The sequence below is a fragment of the Nicotiana tomentosiformis genome, chromosome 11 (assembly GCF_000390325.3).
Source record: "Nicotiana tomentosiformis chromosome 11, ASM39032v3, whole genome shotgun sequence".
In the NCBI taxonomy this organism is placed as follows: Eukaryota; Viridiplantae; Streptophyta; class Magnoliopsida; order Solanales; family Solanaceae; genus Nicotiana; species Nicotiana tomentosiformis.
Genome location: NC_090822.1, coordinates 123,074,314 through 123,091,730, shown reverse-complemented (window position 1 = coordinate 123,091,730; position 17,417 = coordinate 123,074,314). Strand labels below are relative to the sequence as shown.

The window sequence follows — 17,417 nt, the reverse complement described above, 5'->3', positions numbered from 1 at the left end:
ACTCCTGCATGTAAGCATATTTCATCCGTTTTCGGGAATACAATTAGACACTTTTGGACTAAAACGAAAGCTAAAAGGCGCTAATAAGTAATCAAAATTCTCACTTATCAACAGGATCGACGCCAGGAGGTAGGTATCGATTATGCAGATAGGGCCATCAGTGCAAGGATTCGTGATTGCATTAATTTGGACCCTCCCGTATTCATTGGAGCAGATCCAAATAAGGACCCTCAGGTATTTATTGATAGGATGCAAAGAACTTTGAGGGTAATGAAGGCCACTGCAACTGAGTCAGTTGAGCTAGCTTCCTATAGACTTCGGATATTGCAGTTAATTGGTACGAGTTTTGGGAGTTGTCTAGAGGTGAGGATTCCCCTCCAGCAGTATGGCAAGAGTTTACAAAGGCTTTTCTTCGTCATTATTTGCCACCAGAGCTTAGACGGGCCAGATTTGATAGGTTCTTGACCCTTTGGCAGGGTAATATGAGTGTTCCGGAGTACAACCTTCAATTTGATTCTTTGGTTCGGTATGCTCCCACTATTGTAGCTAAGATGGAGGATCGGGTTCACTGTTCGTGATGGGGTTAGAGCCGTACCTGCTTAATGACTATATGTCGGTCTCACTTCAGCCATGCATAGATATTTCTCGTATTCAGGCATATGCTCAGGGTATAGAGGAGCGTAAGAAGAAGCAGAAGCAGAGGGCCGATCGTGAGCGTGATAGGGGCCAGAGTAAGAGAGCGAGATCTTTAGGTCCTTCTAGTGAGTTTTGAGGTGGTCAGCGATAACAGTACCCGAGGTATCAAGCCCAGCCATCGGCTAGCGAACCCCCTCAGTATGCCGGTAGGAGATTTGATCATTCCACATATTCGGGGCCCAGTCAGAGTTCCAAGGCCTCTAGTTCTTAGTATAGGGGTGAGTCAAGTCAGATGAGGCCACCCTTGCCACTATGTGCTCAGTGTGGTAAGCAGCATGCTGGGAAGTGCCTTGTAGGGTTGGGTGTTTGTTATAGTTGTGCTTATCCAGAACACGTTATGAGAGAATGTCTGATGAGAGGTGGTGCAGGTATATTTCAGTCAGCGAGATCTGTAGCCAGTTCGTCATCATCAGTACGCCCCCCCGGGCAAGGTTCACAAGCACCAGCTGGTCGTGGTAGTGGCAGGAGTGGAGCATTTGAGGATCGTATTTATGCATTAGCGGGTCGACAAGATCAGGAGTAATCACCTGATGTTGTTACAGGTATATTATCAGTCACTCCGTTGGTTGCTAGTAAGTTTGGGATAGAACCTGAGTTGATTGAACCTTTTGAGGTGTCTACACCTGTTGGGGATCCAGTAATAGTTAGACGGGTATATAAAGACTGTATAGTAGCAGTTCTTAGTCGTTCTACAGTAGCAGACCTGATTGAGCTAGATATGGTGAAATTTGATGTTATAATGGGTATGGATTGGTTGGCTTCTTGTTATGCTAACATTGATTATAGATCAAAGATAGTTCGGTTCCAGTTTCCAGGGGAGCCAATTCTGGAGTGGAAAGGTAATACTGTATCTCCAAGAGGTAGGTTTATTTCCTATCTCAAGGCAAGGAAGATGATTAGAAAGGGCTATATTTATCACTTAGTTCGGGTACAGGATGTGAAAGTAGAGTCACCGACCCTTCAGTCTATCCCGGTGGTTAATGAGATTCCTGATGTTTTTTCCGATGAATTCCAGGCCTTCCGCCATAGCAGGAGATTGAGTTTTCTATTGACACATTACCATATACTCAGCCGATATCTATTTCTCCTTATAGAATGGCACCTGCAGAGCTGAGAAAGTTGAAACAACAACTGAGGGATTTGCTTGAAAAAGGCTTTATCAGACCCAGTACATCACCGTGGGGAGCACCTGTGTTATTTGTAAGAAAGAAAGATGGTTCCTTGCGGATGTGTATTGATTACATGCAGTTGAATAAGGCGACGATCAAGAATAAGTACCCGCTCCCGAGGATTAATGATTTATTTGATCAGTTACAGTGTGCTAGGTGTTTCTCAAAGATAGACTTGAGGTCTGGGTACCATCAGGTAAGGGTTAAAGAGAAAGATATTTCGAAGATAACATTTAGGACCAGATACGGGCACTTTGAGTTTTGAGTTATGTCGTTCGGGTTGACCAATGCCCCAGCAATATTCATGGACTTGATGAACCGTGTGTTCAGACTCTTTCTAGATCAGTTCGTGATTGTATTTATAGATGATATTTTGGTTTACTCCCGTTCAGAGGCTGAGCATGCAGATCATTTATGTACTGTACTCAGAGTTCTACAAGAAAGGAAGTTGTATGCAAAATTCTCTAAATGTCAATTCTGGTTGAATTCTGTACCCTTCCTTGGTCATATTATTTCAGGTGAGGGTATCCAGGTTGATACACAGAAGATTGAGACAGTGAAGACTTGGCCTAGACCCACGACACCGACGGAGGTTCGTAGCTTCCTGGGTTTGGCAGGTTATTACAGGAGATTTGTAGAGGGTTTTTCTTCTCTTTTAGCACCATTGGCAAAGTTGAATCAGAAGGCAACAAAGTTTCAGTGGACTGATGCTTGTGAGCGGGGTTTCCAGGCATTGAAGGACAGATTGACTTCAGCACCAGTTCTGACACTTCCAGAAGGGACCGATGGTTATGCTATATATTATGACGCTTCAGGCATTAGATTGGGTTGTGTATTGATATAGCATGGTAAGGTTGTCGCTTATGCTTCTAGACAACTAAGAAACCACGAGAAGAATTATCTGACCTACGATTTAGAGTTAGCCGCAGTGATTCATGCACTAAAGATGCGGAGGCACTATTTGTATGGCATTCATGTTGATATCTATACGAACCATAAGAGCCTTCAGCATATATTCAAGCAAAAGGAATTGAATTTACGTCAGGGGTGATGGTTGGAGCTACTGAAAGACTACGATGTTGATATTTTATACCATCCAGGGAAGGCGAATGTAGTAGCCGACGCCCTCAGTCATAGATCTATGGGTAGCCTATCATATTTATAGCTAGAGAAGAGTAGATAGCTCGTGAGATTCATCAGCTAGCTAATCTTGGAGTTCGATTACTAGATTCAGGTGGTACCAGAGTTACTATTCAGGACACGGCAACATCCTCTCTAGTAACTGAAGTGAAGGAACGCCAGTATAAAGATCCTATGCTAGCTCACTACAGAGATACATCCCTTCAAAAGGAGAAGACACCACTTAAGATTACAAGAGATGGAGTCCTCAGATATTGAGGTCGATTATGTGTTCCTAGTGTGGCAGGGTTGCGCCAGCAGGTTATGGGAGAAGCTCACTATTCTCGCTATTTTATTCATCCAGGAGAGACAAAGATGTATCATGATATTAGGGGAATAAACTGGTGGGACGGAATGAAGAAGGATATAACAGAGTTTGTTGCTCAGTGCCCTAATTGTCAGTGGGTTAAGATTGAGCATCAGAAAACCGGTGGATTATTGCAGGCTATATAGATTCCAACTTGGAAATAGGAAGTGATTAATATGGATTTCATTATAGGCTTACCTTGTACCCAGCATAAGTTCGATTCTATATGGGTTATTGTTTATAGACTTACAAAATCAGCCCATTTTGTGCATGTCAGGACTACGTATTCAGCAGAGGATTATGCAAGACTTTACATTAAGGAGATAGTATGACTTCATGGTGTCCATATATATATTATCTCAGATAGAGGTGCTCAGTTTACAACTAATTTCTGGAGGTCCTTCGAAAAAGTATTGGGGACTCAGGTAAGTCTTAGTACAACATTTAATCCCCAGACAGGCGGTCAGGCTGAGCGTACTATTCATACACTAGAGGATATGCTAGCTGGGATGATCATCTTCCACTTATTGAGTTCACATATAATAATAGTTATCATTCCAGCATTCAGATGGCTCCATACGAAGCTCTTTAGGGACGGAAGTGTAGGTCTCCTATCAGATGGTTCGAGATTGGGGAAACTAAGTTAGTAGGACCAGAGTTGGTACAGGAGGTAGTTGAGAAGATTAAGCTTATAAGGGAAAGGCTATTAGCATCTCAGAGTCGTCATAAGTCCTATGCAGATAATCGACGAGACTTAGAGTTTCAGGTAGATGACTGGGTATTCCTAAAGGTATCACCGATGAAAGGCGTTATGAGATTCGGTAAGAAAGAAAAGCTTAGCCCTCGGTACATTGGACCTTATAAGATTATATGCAGAGTAGGCCAAGAAACATATGAGTTAGACTTGCCTTCCAACTTGGAGTCTATATATGTGATGACCCAGAATGTCATATTCAATTTAAACATTCATTTCAGTGTTCGATGGCCTCGAAAAGCACTATTCATCATTCCTCGACTTACGTGCGCAGTCCCTATAATTTTTCGGAAAGTTTTTATATAAAAATTGATTAAAATGCATAATAGAGCTTTAAAACTCAACTGAGTTGACTTCGGTCAATATTTTGAGCAAACGGATCTGGACCAGTATTTTGACAGTTCGGTAGGTCTGTATCATGATTTGGGACTTGGAAATATGCCCGGAATCAAATTCGGAGGTCCCTAGCTCAAGTTATAGCCATTTAACGGAAACTAGAAATCTTAATGCTAAAGGTTTCCAAAGTTTGACAGCGGAGTTGACTTTATTGATATCGGACTCGGATTAAGATTTCAAAAATTGGAACAACTATGTTATGTTATTTATGACTTGTGTGCTAAATTTGAAATCATTCCAGATTCATTTAATATATTTCGGCACTCTGAGGTTGTTTTGGAACTTTTGGAAGTGCGGGGACACATGCACTGATTCTCTAATTTTTTTACATTACATGTGCGCATCAATTCCTCTCAAACCGATTTTTACTCTCCACTCACCATCAATTTGGGGTCCACATGTTTTGGATTTTTCTCGCTTCTTCTCCAAGATAATCACTTTGGTGGAAATATAGATTCACTCATACATAAAAGAGAGAGAGAGAGAGAGAGAGAGAGAGAGAGAGAGAGAGAGAGAGAGAGAGAGAGAGTGGGGACTAATCACTTTGGCAGAAATATAGATTCACTCATACATAAAAAAAAAAGAGAGAGAGAGAGAGAGAGAGAGAGAGAGAGAGAGAGAGAGAGAGAGAGAGAGGAGTGGGGACAAGACTTTGAGGGGAGGAGAGGATTTTTGGGAAGAGAGAGAGGGAGTAGGGGACAATAGAAAAAAAGGGGGGAACTTTTGGGCAGAAAATTGGGAGGATTTTCGGATAAACATAGGGACAAAGAACTACAGTATTGGATATATATATATATATGTGGATATTTTCCTTTTCTGATTTTGGGTTTTTCATTCATAGATAAAACAAAAAAAAGATTTCTATTCTTCTTAGTTTCAATTTGATTCCAAATTCGAAAATACACAAATATTTTTAGGTTTCCTCTCTGATTTTTGGGTTCCGAAAACATGGAGATTAGCTGAGGTCCGTTGACTACTCATGAGGTTCAAGTTCGTGATTCCGAATCCATTTTTATTGCTGTCTTGCTTGTTTGTTGCTGGACATTCGAATTTCGGCGCCAGATTTGCTTGTAATAGCTTCCGAATAGAAGTAATCGAAAAACTCTTATATTTAGATTTGTGGATTTCGGACACGAATTCACGAGTCAAAGGTTTATTGGAATATTGAATTTGGTTGCAAAGCGAGGTAAGTGTCGTGGTTAACCTTGACTTGAGGGAGTAGGACTTATTTGTCTATTTGCTACGTGATTTAATGTGCGGGTACAACGTATATGTGAGGTGACGAGTACTTATGCGTTGTGGTTGAGTCAAAGCATGCAGGTGGAATTTGTTTATCGAGAATAATTGCCTATTTAATTAAGATATTCATGCTTAAGTTTATTATTGATTATTTGATCATTATTCATGAAATTATTATTTATTTAATTATTGTTGAATATTTTAGAAGGTGAAGTCAGTATTCTGGTATTGAATTGATTGATAAGTATATATCCCCGCATTTAAATACTCTTCCGAATTTATATTATTATTTTCATGGTAAGGAAGAGTGTAAAAGCACGAAGGGCGATGTCGTGTCAATTTCAGAGAGTGTAAAAGCACGAAGGGTGATGCCGTGCCAAAAGAGAGTTAAAGCACGAAGGGTGATGCCATGCCAATTATTATTATTTATTTGTCAGTTTATGGGAGGAATGAGAGTAAAAGCACGAAGGGTGGTGCCGTGCCATTTTTATATTATCAGTTGCTCATTTTATTGTTGATGAATTAATTGGCTGCTATGTGACACTTCTCCTAATAAAATTTCTATATCACTCCCCTTCGCATATTCCCTCCCAAATTTATAAATTATTATTTATTGTGTTATTATTGTTTCGTATTTGTATATACTTGTACAGGTTATTTAAGTACGTGTCCAATCATAGCCTCGTCACTATTTCGTCGAGGTTAGGCTCGACACTTACGAACTACATGGGGTCGGTTGTACTCATACTACACTCTGGACTTCTTGTGCAGATTTTGGAGTTGGTCCTAGCGGCGTACCATAGACGTGCTCGGATTCAGCTTCTCAGAGGAGACTTGAGGTATAACTGCACATCGTTCGCAGTTCTGAAGTCCCCTTCTATCTTATCTTAGCTGTTATTATCTTTCAAACAGCTTGAATTTTATTCAGACCTTTAATTGTATTATTCTAGTAGCTCGTGCACTTGTGACACCAGATTCGGGTATGTATTTTGATAATTCGGTATTTATGGTCTTCCACACTTTATTTCAGTAATTGACTTCTATTTAATTTATTTTCTTAAAAATGGTTAAGATTATTTTAACGTTGGCTTGCCTAGCAAGTGAAATGTTAGGCGCCATTACGGTCCTGAAGGTGGAAATTTTGGGGCGTGACAGTTGGTATCAAAGCACTAGGTGACTTAGGTCTCACGAGTCACGAGCAAGCTTAGTAGAGTCTGGAGGATCAGTACGGAGACGTTTGTACTTATCTTTCAGAGGATATGAAGTTTAGGAACAATATCACTTCTTTCTTATTTTGTCGTGCGATTTTATTCTATCATCGATGATTGAATCATTCTATTCTTATTCTCTCACAGATTGCGAGAACACGTAATACCTCTACCAACGGACAGAGACCAGAGCCCCGGTGGCAACTATGACTAGGGGTAGAGGTCGATGCCGAGTTCGTGCTAGAGGCCGAGGCAGATGTAGAGCTCAGTCTAGAGCTTGAGCAGCAGCACCTGTTGTAGAACCTCAGGTGGATCTTCAGGAGAAGGTTCCAGTTCAGACTGTACCAGTTGGACCAGTCCAGGTCCCGGAAGGATTCATAGCTACTCTAGTGCTTCAGGATGGTCTAGTCCGTTTGGTGAGTCTTTTGGAGGGCGTGGCCCAAAATGGTACGTTTCCAGTGGCACCAGCCATCTCATAGGCTGGGGGAGGAGCACAAACTCCCACTACTCCCACTCTGGAGCAGATGGCTCCCCAGTATCAGGCTCCAGCAGCCCCGTTAGTTGGGGTAGTTCAGCCAGTTATTGCGGCACTGGCTGGTGATAGGCCCGCCATGTCTTTTGAGGCCTTATTGAGACTGGATAAGTTTAATAAGCTCTTTCTAGTTCACTTCAGTGGTACACCTTCTGAGGACCCACATGATTTTCTTGACCACTGCCATGAGGTATTGTGGAACATGGGTATAGTTGAGACCAATGGGGTCGATTTTGTTGTATCTCAGATGATGGGTTCCGCCAAGAGGTGGTGGAGAGATTATACATTGACCACACCAGTTGGATCACCTGTATTGACCTGGGAGCAGTTCTCACGGCTATTTCTAGAGAAGTTCCTCCCTATCACATTGAGAGAGGATTACTACAAGTAATTTGAGCGTCTACAGTAGGGCATTATGACTGTTACTCAGTACGAGACCTATTTTGTGGATTTAGCCCGTCATGCTCTCTTTTTACTACCTACGGAGGGATAGAGAGTGAGGAGGTTCATTGAGGGACTCACTCACCCTATCAGGCTTCAGATGGCCAAGGAGACCAGAAGTGAGATTTCCTTTCAGGCGGCTGCTAATGTTGCGAGGAGGATCGAGATGGTTCTTACACAAGATAGAGGGCAGGGGTCTGATAAGAGGCCTCATCAGTTCGGCGAGTTCAGTGGTGCCTCGTCTGGAGGCAGGGGTAATTTTGGTAAAGGCCATCCTCCCAGGCATCCCACAGTGCTTCAGGTGGTCACAGCCATCACGTGTCTCTTTCCGACCAGCTAGCTTACAGTGCACCACCAGCTCCTATTAATGCACCTCCGATCCGGAGTCATCAGAGTGGTTATCCAGGTCGACATGGCCAGTTCCAGGGTCAGCAGTCACAACAGTCGAGGACCTGTTATACTTGTGGTGATCCTAGACATATTGCTAAATTTTGTCCTCGAGCATCTAGCAGTTCACAACAGTAGGGTTCTCGTTCTATGATTCCAACACCAGTTGTTCCACCACCCGCCCAGCCAGCTAGGGGCAGGGGTCAGACAACTAGAGGTGGAGGTCAGGCCGTTAGAGGTGGAGGCCAGCCAATTAGCGGCCGTCCTAGGGACGCCGTTCAGAGTGGTAGGGCCCAGCCCCGATTTTATGCTTTTCCAGCTAGGCCTGAGGCCGAATCATCCGATGTTGTGATTACATGTATTGTTCCAGTTTGCCATAGAGATGCTTCAGTTCTATTTGATCCAGGATCTACTTATTCCTATGTGTCCTCTTATTTTGCTTCATATCTGGTGATGCCTCGTGATTCTCTGAGTGCTCCTGTGTGTGTGTCCACTCCTGTGGGAGATTCTATCATGGTAGATCATGTCTATCTTTTGTGTGTGGTTACTATTGGGAGTCTTGAGACTAGTGTGGATCTTCTACTTCTTGATATGGTAGATTTTGATGTCATCTTAGGTGTGGATTGGCTGTCACCTTATCGTGCTATATTGGATTGTCATGCCAACATGGTTACCCTAGTCATGCCGGGGTTATCTCGATTAGAGTGGAAAAGAATTCGTGGTAATTCTACAAGCAGGGTTATTTCTTATATGAAGGCTCGACGTATGGTCGAAAAAGGGTGTCTAGCCTATTTGGCTTATATTCGCGATTCCAGTGCGGATTTTCCTTCTATGGACTCAGTATCAGTTGTTTGTGAATTTCCAGAAGTATTTCCTGCAGATTTGCCGGGGATGCCACCCGACAGAGATATAGACTTCTGTATTGATCTGGCTCCGGACACTTAGCCCATTTCTATTCCACCATACTGTATGGCCCCCGCCGGAATTGAAAGAACTGAAGGAGCAGTTACAAGACTTGCTTGATCAGGGATTTATTAGGCCTAGTGTCTCTCCCTGGGGTGCACCAGTGTTATTTGTAAAGAATAAAGATGGTTCAATGCGAATGTGTATAGATTATCGGCAGTTGAAAAAGGCTACTATCACGAACAAGTATCCACTGCCAAGAATTGATGACTTATTCGATGAGATTCAGGGTGCCAAGGTGTTTTCAAAGATCGACTTGAGGTCTGGTTACCATCAGTTGAAGATTAGGGCATCTGATGTACCTAAGATAGCTTTTCGGACTCGGTATGGGCATTGCGAATTCCTACTGATGTCATTTGGGCTAACAAATGCCCCAGCAACATTTATGGATTTGATGAATCGGGTGTTCAAGTCCTATTTGGATTCTTTTGTGGTTGTATTCATTGATGATATCTTGATTTACTCCAGCAATCAAGAGGAGCATGAGCAACATCTTCGGAGTGTGCTTCAGACTTTGAAGAATAATCAGTTATATGCCAAATTTTCAAAATGTGAATTTTTGTTAGACTTAGTTACCTTTTTGGGGCATGTTGTATCGGCAGAAGGCATAAAAGTGGATTCTAAGTAAATTGAGGCTTTTCAGAATTGGTCTAGACCTACTTCAGTTATAGAGATCCGGAGTTTCCTGGGTTTGAGAGGTTATTATCGTCAGTCCGTGGAGGGGTTTTCATCTATAGCAAGCCCATTGACCAGACTGACCCAGAAAGGTGTTCCATTCGTATGGTCAGACGAGTGTGAGTTGAGCTTTCAGAAGCTCAAGACTGCTTTGACTACGACACCAATGTTGGTATTACCCACAGGTTCCGGATCTTATACGGTGTATTGTGATGCATCTCGCGTTGGGCTTGGTGCAGTATTGATGCAAGATGGATGGGTGATTGCATATGCGTCACGACAGTTGAAAGTTCACGAGAAGAATTATCCTGTTCATGACTTAGAATTGACAGCCATTGTTCATGCGCTGAAGATTTAGAGGTATTACCTTTACGGTGTCTCGTGTGAGGTATTTACCGATCATCATAGCTTATAATATCTGTTCAAACAAAATGATCTCAATTTGAGGCAGAGAAGACGGTTGGAACTGTTGAAGGACTATGATATCACTATTTTGTATCACCCCAAAAAGGCCAATGTGATGGTCAATGCTTTGAGTAGAAAGGCTGTGAGTATGGGCAGTCTTGCGTATATTCCTGTTGGTAAGAGACCATTAGCAGCAGATGTTCAGACTTTGGCTAATCAGTTCGTGAGGTTAGATGTTTCAGAACCTAGTCGGGTTCTAGCTTGCACAGTTGCTTGGTCTTCTTCATATGAGCGCATCAGAGAACGGCAACATGATGATCCTCATTTACTTGTCCTTAAGGACAAAGTGCGGCACGGTGATGCCAAATAGGTTATGGTGGGGGAAGATGGAGTTCTACGAATACAGGGTTGTATTTGTGTGCCTAATATGGATGGGCTTCGTGAATTAATTCTGGAAGAGGCCCATAGTTCCAGGTATTCTATTCATCCAGGTGCCGCCAAAATGTATCAAGATTTGCGTCAACATTATTGGTAGAGGAGAATGAAGAAGGATATTGTTGCATATGTAGCTCGGTGTCTGAATTGTCAGCAAGTTAAGTACGAGCATGAGAGATCTGGTGGTTTGCTTTAGAAGTTAGAAATTCCTGAGTGGAAGTGGGAGCGTATCACTATGGATTTTGTTGTTGGGCTCCCACGGACTCAGAGAAAATTCGACGCAGTTTGGGTCATTGTGGACAGGTTGACCAAGTCAGCACATTTCATTCCAGTGGCAGCTACCTATTCTTCAGAGCGGTTAGCTGAAATTTACATTCGTGAGATTGTCCGCGTACAGCCCTCCAGAAGTGTGAAGTGAACTACGTACCTCCAGAAGTGTGAGATTGTCCGCCTTCACGGTGTGCCCGTGTCTATCATTTCTGATCGAGGTACGCAGTTCACTTCACACTTCTGGAGGGCTGTACAGCATGAGTTAGGCACGCGGGTTGAGTTGAGTACAATATTTCATCCACAGACAAACGGACAGTCAGAACGCACTATTCAGATATTGGAAGATATGCTTCGCGCTTGTGTTATAGACTTTGGAGGTTCTTGGGATCAATTATTGCCAATTGCGGAGTTTGCCTATAATAATAGCTACTAGTCATGTATTCAGATGGCTCCATATAAAGCATTGTATGGGAGGCAATGTCATTCGCCAGTTGGCTGGTTTGAACCGGGAGAGGCTCGGCTTTTGGGTACCGATTTGGTACATGATGCCTTGGATAAGGTCAAAATTATTCAGGATCGACTTCGCACAGCTCAGTTGGAGAAAGAGTATTGCTCCGGGTTTCACCTATGAAAGGTGTAATGAAGTTCGGAAAGAAGGACAAGTTGAGCCCTAGGTATATAGGACCCTTAGAAGTTCTTGAAAGGGTGGGCGAAGTAGCCTACACGCTTGCATTACCACCTAGTTTATCAAAAGTTCATCCGGTGTTCCATGTGTCTATGCTTCAGAAATATCATGGTGATCCGTCCCATGTATTAGATTTCAGTTCAGTCCAATTTGACAAAGATTTGACTTATGAAGAGGAGCTAGTAGCTATTCTATACCGGCAAGTCCGACATTTGAGATCTAAGAGTTATCCTTTAATTCGGGTGCAATGGAGAGGTCAGCCGATTGAGGCAACTACCTGGGAGTCCGAGTCAGACATGCAGAGTAAATAACCATGCCTTTTTACCAGCTTAGGTACTTTTCTAATTCCGTTCGAGGACGAACGTTTGTTTTAAAGATGGAGAATGTGATGACCCTGAATGTCATATTTAATTTAAACATTCATTTCAGTAATCGGTGACCTCGAAAAGTACTATTCATCATTCCTCGACTTGCGTGTGCAGTTAGTATAATTTTTCGGAAAGTTTTTATATGAAAATTGATTAAAATGCGTAATAGAGCTTTAAAACTCAACTTAGTTGATTTCGGTCAACATTTTAAGTAAATAGATCCAGACCAGTATTTTGACGGTTCCGGTAGGTCCGAATCGTGATTTGAAACATGGGCGTATGACCGGAATCGAATTCGGAGGTCCCTAGCTCAAGTTATAGCCATTTAATGGAAACTAGAAATCTTAAGGCTAAAGGTTTCCAAAATTTGACCGCGGAGTTGACTTTACTGATATCGGACTCGGATTGAGATTTTGAAAATTGGAATAACTCTGTTATGTCATTTATGACTTGTGTGCCAAATTTAAAATCATTCCGGATTCATTTAATATGTTTCGGTACTCTGATGTTGTTCTGGTACTTTTGGAAGTGCGGGGACACATGCACCGATTCTCTAATTTTTTCACAATACATGTGCGCATCAATTCCTCTCAAAACAGATTTTTACTCTTCACTCACCATCAATTTGGGGTCCATATTTTTTGTATTTTTCTTGCTTCTTCTCCAAGATAATCACTTTGGCGGAAATATAGATTCACTCATACATTAAAAAAAAAGAGGGAGTGGGGGACAATAGAAAAAAAAAGGAAAACTTTTGGGCAGAAAATTGGGAGGATTTTTGGATAAACATAGGGATAAAGAACTATAGTATTGGGTATATATATATATATGGGAAAATTTTCCTTTTCTGATTTTGGGTTGTTCATTCATAGATAAAACAAAAAAAAAGATTTCAATTCTTCTTAGTTTCAATTTGATTCCAAATTCGAAAATACACAAATATTTTCAAGTTTCCTCTCTGATTTTTGGGTTGCGAAAACATGGAGATTAGCTGAGATCCGTTGATCGCTCATGAGGTTCAAGTTCGTGGTTACGAATACATTTTTATTGTTGTCTTGCTTGTTTGCTGCTGGACATTTGAATTCCGGCGCCAGATTTGCTTGTAATAACTTCCGAACATAAGTAATCGAAAAACTCTTATATTCAGATTTGTGGATTTCGGACACGAATTCGCGAGGAAAAAGTTTATTGGAATCTTGAATTTGGTTGCAAAGCGAGGTAAGTATCGTGGTTAACCTTGACTTGAGGAAGTAGGACTTATTTGTCTATTTGCTACGTGATTTAATGTGAGGGTACAACGTACATGTGAGGTGACGAGTACTTATGCATTGTGGTTGAGTCAAAGCATGCGGGTGGAATTTGTTTATCGAGAATAATTGTCTATTTAATTAAGATATTCATGCTTAAGTTTATTATTGATTATTTGATCATTATTCATGAAATTATTATTTATTTAATTATTGTTGAATATTTTGGAAGGTAAAGTCGATATTCTGGTATTGAATTGATTGATAAGTGTATATCCCCGCATTTAAATACACTTCCAAATTTATATTATTATTTTCATGGTAAGGAAGAGTGTAAAAGCACGAAGGGTGTTGCCGTGCCATATGTGAGTGTAAAAGCACGAAGGGTGATGCCGTGTCAATTTCAGAGAGTGTAAATGCATGAAGGGTGATGTCGTGCCAAAAGAGAGTTAAAGCACGAAGGGTGATGCCATGCCAATTATTATTATTATTATTTATTTATTTATCGGTTTATGGGAGGAATGAGAGTAAAAGCACGAAGGGTGGTGTCGTGCCATTTTTATATTATCAGTTGCTCATTTTATTGTTGATGAATTAATTGGTTGCTATGTGACACTTCTCCTGCTAAAATTTCTATATCACTCCTCTTCGCATGTTCCCTCCCAAATTTATAAATTATTATTTATTGTGTTATTATTGTTTCGTATTTGTATATACTTGTACAGGTTATTTAAGTACGTGTCCAGTCATAGCCTCGTCACTACTTCGTCGAGGGTAGGCTCGACACTTACGAACTACATAGGGTCGGTTGTACTCATACTACACTCTGGATTTCTTGTGCAGATTTTGGAGTTGGTCCCAGCGGCGTACCATAGACGTGCTCGGATTCAGCTTCTCAGAGGAGACTTGAGGTATAACTGCACATCGTTCGCAGTTCTGAAGTTCCCTTCTATCTTATCTTAGCTGTTATTATCTTTCAAATAGCTTGAATTTTATTCAGACCTTTAATTGTATTATTCTAGTAGCTCGTGCACTTGTGACACCAGATTCGGGTATGTATTTTGATAATTCGGTATTTATGGTCTTCCGCACTTTATTTCAGTAATTGACTTCTATTTAATTTATTTTCTTAAAAATGGTTAAGATTATTTTAACGTTGGCTTTCCTAGCAAGTGAAATGTTAGGCGCCATCACGGTCCTGAAGGTGGAAATTTCGGGCCGTGACAGTACATCTAGTCTTTCATGTGTCTATGCTCCGTAAGTGTATTGGAGATCCCTCTAAAGTCATTCCAGTTGATGATGTTCAGGTTACAGAGCAGCTATCATATGAGGAAGCTCCCATTGCTATACTAGATAGACAAGTTCGGAGATTGAGAACTAAAGATATAGCTTCGGTTAAAGTACTTTGGAGAAACAATAATGTGGAGGAGATGACTTGGGAAACCGAAGAAGAAATAAAGACTAGGCATCCCCACTTGTTTCCGCTTCTGGAGGAGGATCGGACTGAGACATCACAGCCTTTAGGTACGTATATGATACTTGACTCTTATGTTAGTTATTGTTATTGGTCGTGTGAGGCCATTGGTGTTATTGATAATTGTGGCCCTGTGTGGATTTGTATTTTTGGGTTTGATGTGTGAAAGGTTGGTAGTAGTACCATTACAGAGGAGACTCTGCCAAAATTTCTATAGATTTCTGGGAGTTTAACATTCGAGGACGAATGTTCCTAAGGGGGAAAGATTGTTATACCCTGTGCGTCCCAAAGTGATATAAAGAATATGAGACTTGTTAATCATGATTTAAATGAGTTTAAAGTCATAGTATGTCTATATACGATGTTTGGATAGAAAATATAAAGTCTGGGAAAAATCGGATTAAAGTTGCGGAAAAACCGACTAAGGATTTGCCTTGTAATAGAGCCTTTTGAGCAATACATTTAGTGTTCTATATGGGGTATTTTTGGGAGACATTATATATCAAATTGAAGATATACGAGTCTAGTTTCCAACGCATTAAACCATTTATCAATATGACATCGGAGTAGAGAGATATCAGCATTTTTGCGAGACTGCGCAAGCAGCTTGGTTGGGACCCACTTGAGACGACCACTGACCTTACGTCTTTTAAAAGATGTTTCAGCCTCATTTCGGGTAATGCTTCACCCAAATTTCGTCCAAAAGCTCTCCAAAATCATCCCTAACATATCCCAAGATCCCACGAACCAAACTCAAGGGAAATCAACTCAAATCATCATCAAAGGTGTTAAAGACTACAAGAGAATGCTTCTATGATATTGTGGTGTGATTGAGGGATATTGTGAGCTAAGTTGAGATAGGATTTCGAGTTGTAGCTGTTGTCCAAGATATGTATAACATCTTCTTGTTTGTGTCTAAGGTTAATCTTGTGTTGGTTATGTTGTTTGAGTGAAAACCCATAAGATAGCACTTGAAAGAACATGGGATATGGTTGTCTTTTTGGTTGGACTATTTTGTGGCTAAATATATGGTTTGTGGTGGCTTGAAATTGTGAGAAATAATTTGATAATGTTGTGGCTGATGTTGTTAAGTTTTTCTAGGTGTTAATTAAGTTGATTGGAGAAGAAAAGATGAAAAACAAGTGATTAGCGATAAAAATTAAGGTGCTAGACGTATTGGGCTATTTTGGAAGGCATTTTGTGGATGTTTTGAACTAGAAATAATATAATACATATAAGTATGATGTTGTGAAGGTTGTAAACTAATTTATGGAATAAGAGTTGGATTCAATTTATATCTTGTTATGAGTAAAAACGAGCTTGCCGCTCAATATGATTGTTAAGATAATCGGAGAAACTCATATTAGATTATATTATTGTTGTTGCTATTATTGGTTATAGTTATTATTGTTGGGATGTTGATGACCCTTAATGGTCTTTGGTATGTATTAAAAATAGGGGAGTTGCTGGCCGATTTTCCTTAAGCCATACGACTAGCCAAATACGATGGTACGACATTATTTGATAACGGCAATATCATTTCACTTGTTGTAGATTCAAGAAGTTGTGTTGAGCTTGGTTGAGTAATAAGGAAGAGATCATATAGGTATGTTAAGGCTATCCCTAATTTTCTTTTGGCATGATCCATATGATACAACGAAACGAGCAAGCATGCCACTTTTACAATTGATTCTATTCTTAGAAGTACTAGGGTTGCGTATGCTCTTGATTCCCCATATGTCCTATTATCATATCGTCTGTTCATGGGTCTCATGACATTCAGAGAGATTGTATTGACTTACTTCATTATGCATTGTATTCATTTATACATGTACAATGACCCATGACCAGATGGCATTATATACGCGTATATTATATCTATATGGGGTATGGGGAAAGGTTATGGCGTTATATACGCACCACCACCTGATCAGCTGGTATACGTTCATGATTATGCCCACAGAGGCCGAGATGATATGATGGGATGCCCTCAGAGTCTTGATGATGTTATGTATGCATATACCTATGCATGATATGACATTTATATGCATACGCATGACATTATAAGTATTTTCATGATTCACAGAGCTATTCAGACTTACAGGTTGAGTTCTTTACTACATGTTTCTTTCATGCCTTTTATATATTTATTTTTATGCTTTACATACTCGGTACATTATTCGTACTGACGCCCCTATTGCCTAAGGGCCTGCGTTTCATGCCCGCAGGTACAGATAGACAGGCTGACGGTCCCCCTCCCCCCCAGGATCCTAGCTCAGCGAGAGTTGGTGTGCTCTATTTGATCCGGAGCTGCTATTGGATTTTGGTACGATACTTTTGTATACATATAAGGGTATGACGGGGCCCAGTACTGTCCTTTATATAGTTTTACACTCTATTAGAGGTCTATAGACAGTCATCTATAGTTGGATAGTATGTGGCCTTGTCGGCTCGCCATACGGTATTCCTCATGTATATGTATATATGTCTTTTGAGTATGTCTCCTCACTTATATTATTCACATGATTCAACAGTTTAAAGGCAGTTGTTATGCATGACCTACACTTATTTCATTTTTATATATTAG

At 40.8% G+C, this 17,417-nt stretch overlaps 1 protein-coding gene and 1 long non-coding RNA gene across 2 annotated transcripts; both read left to right on the top strand.

Moving 5' to 3' along the window:
- Positions 1–928: 928 nt before the first annotated feature.
- Positions 929–3,263, top strand: LOC138902113 (uncharacterized). The gene is made up of 4 exons (XM_070189926.1): positions 929–1,064; positions 1,239–1,556; positions 2,525–2,680; positions 3,094–3,263. The coding sequence occupies exons 1-4, from the start codon at positions 929–931 to the stop codon at positions 3,261–3,263; spliced, it is 780 nt and encodes a 259-aa protein (XP_070046027.1).
- A 9,710-nt stretch (positions 3,264–12,973) lies between these two features.
- LOC138900909 (uncharacterized) lies at positions 12,974–16,932 on the top strand. The gene is made up of 4 exons (XR_011412251.1): positions 12,974–13,327; positions 14,200–14,267; positions 14,664–14,880; positions 16,385–16,932. It is a non-coding gene; the product is annotated as an uncharacterized lncRNA (long non-coding RNA).
- Positions 16,933–17,417: the final 485 nt, after the last annotated feature.

What these genes read in the sequence shown, in the direction of transcription:
- LOC138902113 (XM_070189926.1), top strand. Translation starts at nt 929, where the DNA reads ATGAGGCCACCCTTGCCACTATGTGCTCAGTGTGGTAAGCAGCATGCT. An exon ending in TCTGATGAGAGGTGGTGCAG is followed by an intron (nt 1,065 to 1,238) that starts GTATATTTCAGT and finishes ATGTTGTTACAG; the next exon opens with GTATATTATCAGTCACTCCG. An exon ending in TAATACTGTATCTCCAAGAG is followed by an intron (nt 1,557 to 2,524) that starts GTAGGTTTATTT and finishes CTTCTCTTTTAG; the next exon opens with CACCATTGGCAAAGTTGAAT.